General features: G+C 43.1%; 1 protein-coding gene across 1 annotated transcript in view; it reads right to left on the bottom strand.

The window, feature by feature from the left end:
* Positions 1-1,968: 1,968 nt before the first annotated feature.
* The window catches only part of LOC147632864 (uncharacterized), a 29,252-nt gene continuing 17,705 nt past the window's right edge, over positions 1,969-13,515 (bottom strand). The window contains exons 4-5 of the mRNA XM_086807746.1: positions 2,488-4,199; positions 1,969-2,348 (exon numbers count right to left, since the gene is read on the bottom strand). Coding sequence (XP_086663872.1) covers positions 2,261-2,348; positions 2,488-4,199 — 1,800 coding nt within the window. The 3' untranslated portion in view covers positions 1,969-2,260. The remainder of the gene's footprint in view (positions 2,349-2,487; positions 4,200-13,515) is intronic.

Raw genomic sequence — 13,515 nt, forward strand, 5'->3', positions numbered from 1 at the left:
AACTAATAGAATTGAACCCCTCTCTAAAAAGGCAATGGTATCTCCTTCTAATCTCATACTAGACTGAGCGTCAACATACATATTGTTCCTCAGACTCCAACTCAATGCTGCATACTCTGAAAATCCTGAGAGAGAGAGAGAGAGAGAGAGAGAGAGAGAGGAGAGAGATTGGAGTGTGTGTAAGTCTGCAAAATTCAGAAATTGTTTACAAGTTTGACACGAAAGTTTAAGGTGAATGGAATGTCACTGTTGCCTTCCACAAAGGATGGAAACGTCACCAAAAGAGAATTCTCTTCACTGACATATGCTCAAGATAAAGTTTTTACACTTTCAAAATCTTATAATTCCTTTTTAAGTCATAGGTTCTCTACCTAAGAAGTCCCCCAAAATCTAAATATTTTGTGGTCATGGGTTCTCTACCTAGTAAGTCTCCCAAAATCTAAATATCTTGTGTTTCTTTTTATAATTCTCCATCATGTGACACGTTCTCTCTCCTCTCTCTCTCTCGGGGTGTGTGTGTGTGTGTGTGAGAGAGAGAGAGAGAGAGAGAGAGAGAGTGGGTGTGGGGGTGTGTCTGTGTGTGGCGTGTGTGTGTGTGTGTGTGTGTGTGTGAGAGTGAGAGAGAGAGAGAGAGAGAGAATGGGGGGGGCGGTAGGGGGGTGTGAGAGGGTGAGAGAAGAGATGAGATGAATCATTTAACACCATAGCTAGGCAAGCTGACGATTTGACAACACAACAATGTTGAAAACAAGTTTAAAATACCCATTTGCAATAGGGTATCGTGTCCTTCAAGGTATTCTTCTAGAGATTCCGTATTTAAATAGGGCATCAACAAGATAGCCAATGTTTTTGAAATCAAATATGACTCGACTGTGGACATTCTTTTCATCTAAAAACTTTCAGTCGATGCGGTCTGATATTCTCGGTAGCTCTTGAGAACATACAAAATACTCATAACTCCAAAAGTTTCATCATAAACGGGAAAAAACCACCACTCAAGGCAAGTATATACCCAAGCACTTCGAATATGAACAAATCTCCTAGTTCGCTGAAGACTCTGTATCACTAAAAAAGAACAGGAACGGTACTAAGTATAAAACCTTTAAAATAGTCATAAAACACCAAAGGAGCGAGATGACTCTTCTAATACCTCATTGCGTTGAGAAATTAAGCAGCCATGTCCACCAGCTCCTTTGAGAATTGCCCCTAAGAGGCTCACGATTGGCTAAGTGTAGCCTCTCAATGATGTTTTTACCCACACATAGGCTATTAATGGACAAATCACTACCTCTTAATGGACAAATCACCACCTCAAACAGAACATTACATAAAATGCACGCCACATGTTCTTGGAACAGAGCATTGCATAAAATGCACGCCACAAGGTGGCATAAAATGCTCTTTCGCAACCATATTCGCACACACCACTAGGTAGTGGAAATGCACAGCCCACACGCGTGGTGCTTGCTTGTGCACAAGAAGCAAGGATAAGGCATGATTCTTGCATGGTAAGAGAATCACTCCATTAAGGACTAATGCTTGTAAGCTCAGTAAGCCATCTGGACAAACCCTTTTTCCAAATCCTCATCTTTCAAAAGAGGAGATACCGACCCTTCATAAGACCACGAAACACGTAAACAATTCCTTATTTGTTTCTTTGTGTTCTCCTCTAGGTAGTGGAAATGCACAGCCCACACCCATGGTGCTTGCTTGTGCACAGTAGCAAGGATAAGGCATGATTCTTGCAAGGTAAGAGAATGCTCTGTGAGATGGACAAACCCTTTTTCCAAAAGATGGGACTTGGATGTGCAAGTTCCAAGTTCCACATTTACCTTAAAAATGACTCTGGCCCCACTCCAAAAAAAAAAGCTAGGGTTAAATACACAAGTTAATATCACGACAGTTTTTATTTCTTTTGAGGTTTGTATTCTTCATTAAGCACATGCACGTTACTAGTTGAAAATGATCTTGGAAAGAGTAAAGAATAGAAGATTGTATTTAAGCCCTGCCTAGACGGGGATGCCAAGCACCTTGGTGAATCGATTCAAGACCTTACTTTTGATAACACAAAATGAGACTTATCATTTTGTCAACTGTATTAGTGGCCTTAAATTAAGGGAAGGATGGAAATAAAAAAGCGGGCTGGTGGGAATAGGGCCCATTACCCTACACATGCCTGCATTATTGTACATGCACATGTCATGGCCTGCAACCAACAAGGGAGGAAATGATGAGGACCAGAACCTTGAATAGAACCGGTTTAACATCGCCCATAAATGTTGGGGAAAATTGGATCAACATCTTCTTTTACTAATGCCCCAATTCGAAGCTCTACTTCCTGGATCACACTGGCAGTCATGACCAAAGTGAAAGTAGTAAGTCGACAAAAAGTTGTGCTAATAAACAACTACACATGCTGAATCCACTCATTATTGCAACATGTTGCATTTTCATTGGCTTGCACATAATCACGGGATTTGGTCATACCTCTTAGGAATTGCCTTAAGCTTCTTAGCTATATCCAACACGAGCTCGTCTGCACCAAGGTACTCAGCAGACTCGGGAGCTGGCAGAATCTTTGCACCTGACACATTGCTTGGCCGAACACTTGATGCTTGCAGCTCTTCTAGACCTGTCTGTAAATAACCAACTGCAGTTGCGTCCAAGAAAGTAGAACATTGGGCTGATACTTCTTTCAATACACATCCAATCAAAACATAAGTCACCATCGCAACTTCATCTGAAAATGTCTCCACATCTTGCACAAAACAGTCAATATTATGGAGCTTTTTTTGTTCCAAAATATTGCTATCAGCCACATCTTCTTGAGAATCTCTGTCCACATTGATTTCCATCTCTATCCTCTCCACACGTTGGTTTCTCTCAGCACTTTGTGGATATACTTCTAGGCTCAAACTTTGGGGACTTAGGCTTCTTTTGGCATTTGTAAGATCAAGCCTCATGCTTGAAAGTCTTGCATCATCAACAATCGATGTCGAATTATCCACTTTCCCCACTGCCCCCACGTCATATCCCTGAAAAGCTTCATAGCACTCCCACACAACTCTTCGAAATTGGGCGCTAACATCCAATACAGCATCTAGCTCTGCCCTTATCCTTTTGTCTCTCTTACTGTCCTTGCTTGGGCTATGAATGGGTGGCGTCTCCTGAAGTCCATTGCTTACCTTGTTAAGCTCCATATTGACCTCCTTGGTGGCAGACAGGGGAGTATCATTGATCATAGAAAGTGCTTTTTCAACATGCTCTGGAAACTTACAGCCAGCATATATACAGTGAATTGAGCCAGTCAAAATTCGTTGGAGCTCATAAATATAATACTGCTTTCTTTTGTGTGGCCTTTCAAGTATTTTACCAAACAGATTGTAAATCCTTAACAAGTCTTCAACTTCTAACTTCTCTAATCGGGAAAATGCAGCTTGATACTCATTTTCCAAAGAGAGTTGCTCTGGAGACAAGGGTCTAAGAAGACGTGCGAGACCACCATCATCCCCAAAAAGAATTCTGGCCGACAGACTAACAACCTGCAATGCTCCTTCGATACACAGGGGTAATGGATCACCTTCCTCTAGACTATCCAGCAGATTCCTTACCTCCTTACTGACCGCCTCTACTGTTTCTGTATGGGTTCTGTGCCCAAAAGATAATGGTGAATTTGTGTTAAAATCCATCATCAGCATCTTGCGAACTTCCACCACAATACGAGTAGGAAGCTTGTCTATATGCGTGAAAGCTTCATGGGCAGCTGCCAAAGTAGCTAGTGGCATCTTGGGAAAAACTTTGACATGAGGATTATTCAATCCAAGGGCATGACAATATGATTTTGGACTGCGTAAGACTGATACGACTGTCAACAAAGATTCTGGTGGTATCTGCCCACTAGAAGGTGTGGTTAACTTTACTAACTCTGTCTTGATTTCTCGCTCAAAAATGTATCTATGATTAGAGGTTAGATGCCTTCCCGTTAAGGCAGATAACAGAGCCTTCAGAGTCTTCTTATTCAAACTACATAATAAGAAAGGGGCCATTCTCACAAGCTCTAAATCAGGTAACTCTTGAACTTTGCCTAGCAAAATTTCACGAGGAGGAGCAACTACACATGACTTATCATCACCCTTCTGACCATACACAGATAATGTACTGACGCTCCTCTCAACAAGCGATTTGATCTCAAAAATATCCTGAAACACATTCAAAATAATCATGTTATGATATGATGCGATGGAAAGCCCTAAAAGCTCAAATGAAACAATCCATTTTCTCGAACTCAAAACCATCTTGTTTCATCTTTGTTTTCTTTTTTTCAGAAAGAGACTTCTATTAAGTATGAAAAAGACATACAACAATCACAGCTATAAGCTAGAAAAGAATAGAATCACCCCAATATGTAAGGTGATTTCAACCACTGAGGAGCATCATGATGCCATGAAAGACCTGTGGGACTAGAGGAAAAGAAAATGCCATGGTCCCACTCCCATATAAATATAACGTGCTTTGCTTGCGCAGAACGAGAGGACCCCTGAATATGAGCCCAAGTAGCCATAAGAGTATGGATGATATCACCCCATATAGTACTAATGCACTGAGACCCAAAAATCTGGACACCCTCAATAGCCTCCGTGCATCTAGCTCTCTAGATCTGCCATGCTGTAATACTGGCAACAATCTCCCAACTGGTGTCAATCCTCTGTCTGGGGGGTGTATAATCAGAGTGAGGGACATCCTGCAATAAACCATGCAGCAGAATCTGTACCATTGCCCTCAAAAGAGCTGCAAAACGGACTGGGAGAGCCAAGCAACTGCCCCCCAAGTCACATGCATGGCTCGACCACTTAATTTGCCCATAAGTTGGGCTACAGAACCCCAAATCTGTTGTGCAGTGCTGCATCCCCATAAACAATGTTGTACAGTCTCAAAATCTGCCGCACACCTAGGACAGGAAGGTGCTACACCGAAAACCGATCACTGATTGGTGGGGAGACCACCATGTAAGAATAACCAAAGAAATGAGAGATCTAGCTCCTTCTGTATGAGTGCCAAAGTCTATGCCAATATCTACGTGTTGTATCACTGGAGAAATATCATAGCTCTCCCAATGAGGCCTAAGAGTAGGGATCCTATACATCTGTCGAGTGAGGAGAAGCCTGGCATTCCGGACGGTGAAATTGAAAAAAGGAAGGCTTTTCAAGGATTGAAGGCATCAATCCACTCCCACTCTCCTGGATCCCATTGAAGATATCTGATAGGACTGCCACTATATAACCACAAACACCAAGAGCCATGAGTCACTATATGAGGAGAAGGGTCAATGAACCAATGCTTCCCCGAACGACCAACAATCCTCACTGGACTAAGCCTAGTATCTAGGATGATCTCCTCCATACTACATCTCCTCAATCTCCCTCCAGGCATGATAGAGTAAATGATGCAATCTGTAGCCTCTTGGCCTGGGAGAGCGATGACCTGCAGAGGTATGCCTATCCTCAAAAAGACTCCCAACCAACTCGGATGATAGTCTCCATGAAAGGTCCCAAAGAGCCACTCATGTCGAATAGATACATCAATCTGATCAATACGAATGCGAGAGCCCCTAAGACGCTGAATGGATGCAACTCTCCGATCCTCCGGAAGACTATTAAAGGTCTTCCAAGCAAGAACTATGTATGCACATCTCTCCCATCTTGACCACTGCATATAACGAGATGCACCAAGTGGCCAACCGGCCTCATCCCTGATGAGCTCGTTCCACATAATAGGTTGTCGGCCCGCCTCATCCAAAGACCTAGGAAGCCTTTGTCGCAAAAAAGATCTCATGCTTCTCCATGCTCTGACAATGGCTACAATAAGAGGGGAAGATGATGCCCTGATATCAGCCTCTGTGAACAACAATCGTGTGCTAGGCATCCAGTCTCTCCCGACCTGGGGTGTACATCCGGAAAATCTGAGACAAGAAAAAATCCTTCTAAGGCTCAGTGCCTGGTAGGAAACTTCTGACCACAAGTTTGCAAAGCAACACCCTGCACTAAACATCCGGATCGATAATATCCAAGCTCCCCTCTCGTTTGGGCTAAATAACTGTGAGCCAAGCTACCCTAGCACGAGTGTCTGAGGTGCCATCCAAACCCGACCAGAGAAAATTGCGGATCAATCTCTGCAATTGACCAATGCACGCACGAGAGAAGCACCAACAAGAGGCAATAAACCAAGCTGAGGCAAGCAATACATTAGCCACCAAAGCTCTAGAAGCTAAATCTAATCTCCTAGAGCTCCAATGAAGGAGCTTCTTCTGGATACTCATAAGTACTGAAGCAAACTGCTCTGCAAGAGAAATATCAATCCCAAATTGGCATCCCAAATATCTAGCAGTGCATCCTCTACTGATCCAAGTAAAACCAAGCTCTGCACCCCAAGAAACTCTCGGTGAATCACTAACCCAGAAACCAACAGATTTGTGCCAATTAATGAGTGCCCTGTTGCTAAACAAAACTCCTCTAGTGCTACCCGGAAGGAACATAAGCACATATGTGAAGCCTCCAAGAACATGGCTGTGTCATCAGCTAACTCAGAGTCAACCAATTCCTCTTGACTACGAAGAGGCAACCTCAATCCAGAAATACCAGCAGTGGAGTGGAGAAAGATGCTCATGGCCTCTGCAACTATGATATATAATAATGGGGCTAAAGGACAACCTTGTCGTACCGAGCAAGAAATCTGAAACCGCTCTCCTCTATCACCACAAGCAAGCACATTACTGTGGGCATCACGATACATGCATGAAACTCCCTTGATCCATCTCTAAGAGAAGCCCATATGGCTAAGAGTACCCTCAAGGAAGTCCCAATCCACTCTACCATAGGCCTTCTCAAAATCCAAGAGCAAAATGGCTAAGGGCTGATTGCTTGCTTTAGTGCATTCGACGGCCTCCCAAAACGAGAAAATGTTATCAAAGATACTCTTGCCGTGTAAGAATCCATTTTGAGTATCATGAATGATATCCTGCAAAATTGGCTGCAATTTGATGCTCAGTGCCTTAGCAAGAATCTTATATGCAGTCCCAAGTAAGGTGATAGGTCTCCATTGGCCAATCAATGTCTTATCCCCACTCTTAGGAATAAGATAAATAAGCCTCTCAATGAGAGAAGAAGGCATAGAACCTGTGTCCCACATCTTCTGGAGAGCCGATGTGATCTCAGCCCCAATCTCATCCCAAAAAGTAATTAAAAAAACAGGGGAGAGTCCATCCTCCCCTGGACACTTACGATGAGGTAAGACATGAAGAGAATGACTGAACTCTGGCATAGAAAAAGGGGCATCCGGCACACATCTCCTCAGTGATCAAACGTGGCAATGCATTCCAAACCTTCCTCTGTGCCCTATGTTTCAAATCAAAGTGCGGCTCAAAACTAAGAAGCTGGTGATAGAAATCAATGGCAATCTGTCTAACCATAAGAGGATCTGAGTGAAGAGTGCCATGTGAATCCTGCAACTGCCTGACACACTCTCTGGCATGAGATGGACCGTGAGTAGCAAAGAAATGTTTGTTGTATCTGCCACCCATCTGTGTCAAAGGATTCCTAATGAGGATGTTTCTCGTGCTCTTTCTATAAGGCAGCTAGTCTACGTTTAATAGCCCTTTTTAAATCCAAGGCCTCTTGCCTCTTAGACAGGGCACATGTACGATAAAAGTCACTAATATCACAAAGAGCTAAGGCCAAGCTTTGGAAGGCCCATGAGAAATCATGAGATCTCCAAATATCAAGCATACAATGTGATAGCTCTGCATCTGAAAACAAATAATCAAGGATGCGTACACCGGGTGCTGATCCATGGCAATTCGGGTCTCTAATACATAAAACCACTTTGCAATGATCCGATTTAGAGGTGCGTGTGGCAATAAAAGTACTCCCCTCTCTATCAAGCACCCAATCATCCACATAAAATCTGCCTAACCGTGCATAAATACATCCTTCATCCCTTCTCCTGTTAGACCATGAATAAAGAAGAGTGGATGGTCTCCTCGAAATGTCATCCTCATGCCAACAATCTCTGCCATGAATGGAGAGTATAAACCTCTCCCAAGACGCTGTTTCAAAAGGATGCACCAAGCCCTCATGTCCACCTCTTTTATCCGTTGGCATCTAAACCATATTAAAATCCCCACCAATAATCCAATGGTCGGCAAGAGGCATCAATGTAGTGAGAGATTTCCAGAAGACAATCCTCTCACCTCTATGGTTAGAAGCATAGAGGTTGAGAATACCAATGCGTGTAGTACCCTGCATAAGAAGGATCCACTGCACTCACAGGCAAAATGACACCATGTCCAATGATGCAAGGCAAGATCAAAGCTGAAACAAAGATACAGACACCACCCTTGGTACCAAGGGTGGGTGACCAAACAGTGTGTCCCGAGAGAAGCTTTCCTGATCTCCCACACTGGCTAGCATCCAATTTATGCTCTTGCAAGAGCAATACATCCATAGGTCCACCTGTAACTGCACAATGAAGCTGGGTTTTTACAATTTGTTTCTGTCGACGCGGAAAAAAACCCCAAGACCCTGAATGTTCCAAGAGACAATCCTCATAAGGACTCAAAGCAAGAATGACCAGATCTCATGGTCGACGAAGGACCCCCTTTAGAGACGGAAGTACGTCTCACATAGGTAAGCGAGGGAAAATCTGACAATGTAAACCTTACCTCTCTCTCCCACTCCAGGAAAAAGCCAAGGCTAGTCCTCAAAACTGGAGAGGTACCATGACAATGCAAATGCGCAACACATCCTCAAGGGTACAATCATCCTATAACTGTAATGCAGCATCCTCTTGTGAAGGATCCAGATCATGTGCCTGCAAAGCCTCATCCTCCAAAGAAGGATCAACATCCTATGAGGCAGGGTAGGACCATGCCGCCTCCTAGCATGGCCCCTCGATTTGGGAAAATCTCTAGGATGTTGATCCTTCTTTGTCCAAAACCCACCCATGAAACTATTGATGGTTGAGTAAACTAGCACTAAATGTAGGCCGGCCTTAAATAAAGTGGTTCCAATGTGTGAACAACCGCTAGTATGTATAAGTCTCTTGTGTGGGAACAGCCTCTTAAATGGCATATGTGGTGGCATCATGTTTGGCATATATGGTGTCATCATACTTAGCATCTATGGTGGCATCATATTTAGCATATGTGGTGGCATCATATCTAGCATATGCTTTAGAATATCTAATGAGGTCTCTCCTATAAAAAGGACCTACTTCTATAATGAATTTATGCTTTCCACTACGTCTTGTACTTGCTCAATCTCTTTAAGCTTGTGCTGATTATCTTGTTGATCATCATCTCTCTCTCTTCTCCCCACTAGTGTGTGGTTGCACTCTAGGAATTAGACAACAGAACAACTACATAAGGTCAACCCATTTGGCCTTCCGACCCTTCAAGTCGGGTTGATCATATATATACTTCAACGAGCGGTGATCCGTTCAGACAACATATCGAGACCCATGCAAATAGTGTCTGCAGATTTTCATTACATGGATAACACTGAAATGTGTATGATAGATTATGGAGATAGCATGTATATGGGGTCTTCAGGCATCAGCTGCTGTATTTTCTTGCCCAAGGGTGTGCATAATCTGAAAGTGAAATTGTGCCAAATAGTTGGCCCATCTAAGATACTTTTCATAGATCTTAGGCTGAGATAGAAAATACCTAAGGTTTTGATGGTCTATTTTGATGATAAACTCACCACCCAAGAGGTAATGCTTCCAAATCTTCAAAGCATGGATGACGGCCATTAACTCCTTTTCATACGTGGGAGCATTCTTTTCCGAATTTTGTAATCTTCTGCTTTCATAAGCAACCGCACGCTCAATACATCTCCTGAAGCATCACATTCTATAATAAACAACTTTGACAAATCTGGAACAATCAATACCAGTGCTTTACTGGCATAAAACTTCAAAGCCTCAAAAGCTTCTTTCTCCATCTTGGCTCACCTAGACCCCACTGCTTTCTTTGTTATAACTTGCAATGGTCCGGTAACCACTGCAAACCACTTGATGAACATTCTGTAGTAAGACCGTAGTCCCAAAAAGCTTCTAACTTCATTCACACTAGTCAAGTCTAGCCATTCCATAATAGCCTTAACCTTGTCTGGATCCATCCGAATAGCATCTTTGGACACTATATGGCCCAAATAGTGAATTTCCAACAGGAAGAACTCACTCTTCTTGCCAATCGCATAAAGCTTGTGCTTGGAAAACAATATCCAAATGCTTTTTATGCTCTTCCTCATCATTAGAATGTACTAAGATATCATGAAAGAAAGTACCTTTGAATTTACAATGGGCTCTCAAGATTCTATCCATCATTCTGTTAAATGTGGCAAGGGCATTGGTGAGACCAAAGGATAACACAAGAAATTCGTATAGCCCAAAGGTAGTCCTGAACGTTGTTTTGTGCACATCGTCTGGAGCAATCCTTATTTGATGCTAGCCACTCTTCCAATCTATCCTGCTAAACACTTTGGATCCATCCGACCTGTCTAGGATATCATCAATCCTAGGTATGGGGAACCTGTTCTTTATAGTAATCTTGTTGAGGGCTCTATAATCCACGCACATGCACCAAGACCCATCCTTCTTTTGCACTAACAATACTGCAGAGCAAAAGGGTGAAGAACTAGGGCTAATCAAACCCTTTTCCAATAACTCATTTACTTGCTTCATAATCTCCTCCTACTCTGATGGTAGTTCATCTGGCAAAGAATCTGCAAAACAATCTTCATACCTCTTTAAGAAATCAATCCTCTCCGTATCCAAACTAGAGAAGGACTCTTTTCTTTATTTTTAGAGTCTTTTATAAAAAGCAAGTACGAGGAAACAAGCGATTTCATTGCTTTGGAAACTTGTACATGGGATATCATGGGAATAGAGTTTCCTTCAACTCCCACATCAAAAGATACATTCATGTGTTTGAGAGGGAACCTAAACTTGCTTCGGTCCCAATCAATGGCTAGATCAACAAGGCATACCAAGTACAACATCACATGGCTTAGATTTCCCATAACAAAATTCTCATGATCTACCTACTCCATTATCTCAATCATAAGTTTCCCGAGGATTGGGGTGATCTGAGATTGCATTCCTTCAAAGGCAACACCTGACGTTTCCGGAGTGTCAAACCTCTTCTTAAGCAGTTTGAGAGCTTTAATGATTCGGAGATGGACACAACGGTGAGTGGCACCAACATCAAAGTGGATAAGAACAGGCTGATTGGCAACCTCTCGTCTGAAGAAGTATCATCCAATTGCAAGAGTTCTTCCGGGAGAGCATTCACCTAAGTGTACAAGAGTTTGAAGAAGATAAGCTGATGAAGATGCAACCATGAACACTCGCCCACCACAACGGCCCCGTTCACCATGACTGCTAGTAGAAGCTCCATGAGCATCAGCATCTACAATACTCATTGCTCGTGATCGAGCACATGTAACCCTGCGATCTATGCTCTCAAGCTCTCTGTGGAGCTCTCGGTATATCTCCTCGTGCTCGTCTCACAATCGGTCCTCTTGAAGCTGAGCCTCCGCATCACTAGTATGAGCGAGGAGCCTATCGAAGATAAAGGGATCCACCTGCCACATGTTACGGCGCATAGCTCATATCAAGAGTCAATACTCAATGCTCATGAGGTTACACATAATGAAGTTTAATAATAAACATTTCGAGTTTGCAAGTAATTTACCTCCTCACTAGTGGCTGTCTTGAGTGTGAGCAAAAGACAGAGGTTGAATCGACAAAACACCAACCTCTCTAACTACTGAGTACTCAAGCGATTACGGATCTTGGTGTGCACAAGAGAGTATGCACTCCAATTCCATTCGCATGCACCAGGAGAGCAACTTTGCACATGCCACATAGCACTGGAAAATGTCAAAAGATAAGATTACACATTGGCTGCATTGTACAAAATAAGAACTTCAAAGTTACAAACCTGAGATAGCAATCTAAAGGCCACTTTTTGGACAGTTTTGGCCTGGTATCCATGGATGTCCCACCACGTAAGTGGTTTCGCCTGCCCTTGAACTGTTGAGTTACTCAACTCGCAAAAGGCAACTCTCACCCGATTGTGTTAGTCGACCAACTCTTCATCAAAGGTCACCATGTCATCATAGCTAAGCACTTGAGACACGTAAGCATCCTTGAGCAAATTGAATTGCGTGTCTGTTTCGAGCTCGACCTTGTTGAACATTGGATGGAGTAATGCTGCAATATCTTAAAGTCTCCCAATACTAATATGTCTCCCATGCTGGCAAACCTCATGATATCATCATATAGTGGTATATAGGGCGACTCTCCTGATGGTGCAAACCTGGAGTGGGCTGGGGGCGCTCACGATAAAGAGAATCAGATAGGCTTCGAGAAGGCCAAAGGGGCGGCACGAAATAACATCGGGATTCTGAAAGTATACACTTAAGATAGATCTGGAACAAGACCCGAATCCCACCATAGGTGGCAAACCCCATTACTCATATAATAAGACAAAGCTAAGAAAGTAAAATTTACTAAGCCTGGGACAAACCAATAAGAGTAGTTTACAATAAAGAAAGCGTATTTGTAACGATTCTCGAAAGTGAGGCTAGGATGACCAACCTTCAGGGAAGAGATACCAACGAACAACACAGTGGCTAGGAAAGCCCCGGGAATTCTATGGAAAATACGGAGGGTCGAAGTAAGCTATGGCTTATGAATGGTAATATGAAGTGGTAACCGTCAATCAATTTACATTTTGTTGGCTTTGATTCGAGAGGCGACAATGCCTTAGCATCCATTAGAGGGACTTGCGTTGGCTTTGCCAACACAAGGTATGTTCTTGATATTTATAACAGTTTGTTAGGGGCTCATAGCGTCAAAGGTTCAAGTCCGTCCATTTCACCGCTTCTTCTTGGGCACTACCAGTTGGTGGTCCTAGACGAAGTGATGGTGATCATCCATCAGTTTCGCTCCGCTTTTCGGCATGAAGATTTGTTCCTGTGATTGAACACTCCAGTTACTTAACGTTTTCCCTTCACTCGGTCTAGAAGACTACCTGTTTAGACAGGCAAAGATACTCTATTTGTTGTAGGCATCTAGGCTCGTAGCTCCGGAACCAACCCTTCTCAGATCGTACTGGACATGCATTTAAGAATGAGTTTAACATTTGATAAGTAATTACACTCTATTCTTTCCGGTACATATTTGTAAAATCCACTCCGGAGACGGATATAAAGAGCACTCGACCCTTTATTTCAAGTTCCCGGTCTTGGGTTAGGTTCTCTAATAAACAATTCATCTTGTTCTTCGCTCCAGCTCTTAACCAACCCATAAGCCCTCCAAGATCGAATATCTACCAAAGACACACCCGAACCAACCACCGAAGGGCAGAGGAGCAGGCCTGCCGCCTTCCCACCTCTTTCCTCCCAATGCGGGCTGTAGGTCCCAGATAATTGAGTAGTAGATAAAGTGCTT

Source organism: Cibotium barometz, chromosome 13, assembly GCF_041138505.1.
Source record: "Cibotium barometz isolate CiBa-2024 chromosome 13, ASM4113850v1, whole genome shotgun sequence".
NCBI classification, from domain to species: Eukaryota; Viridiplantae; Streptophyta; class Polypodiopsida; order Cyatheales; family Cibotiaceae; genus Cibotium; species Cibotium barometz.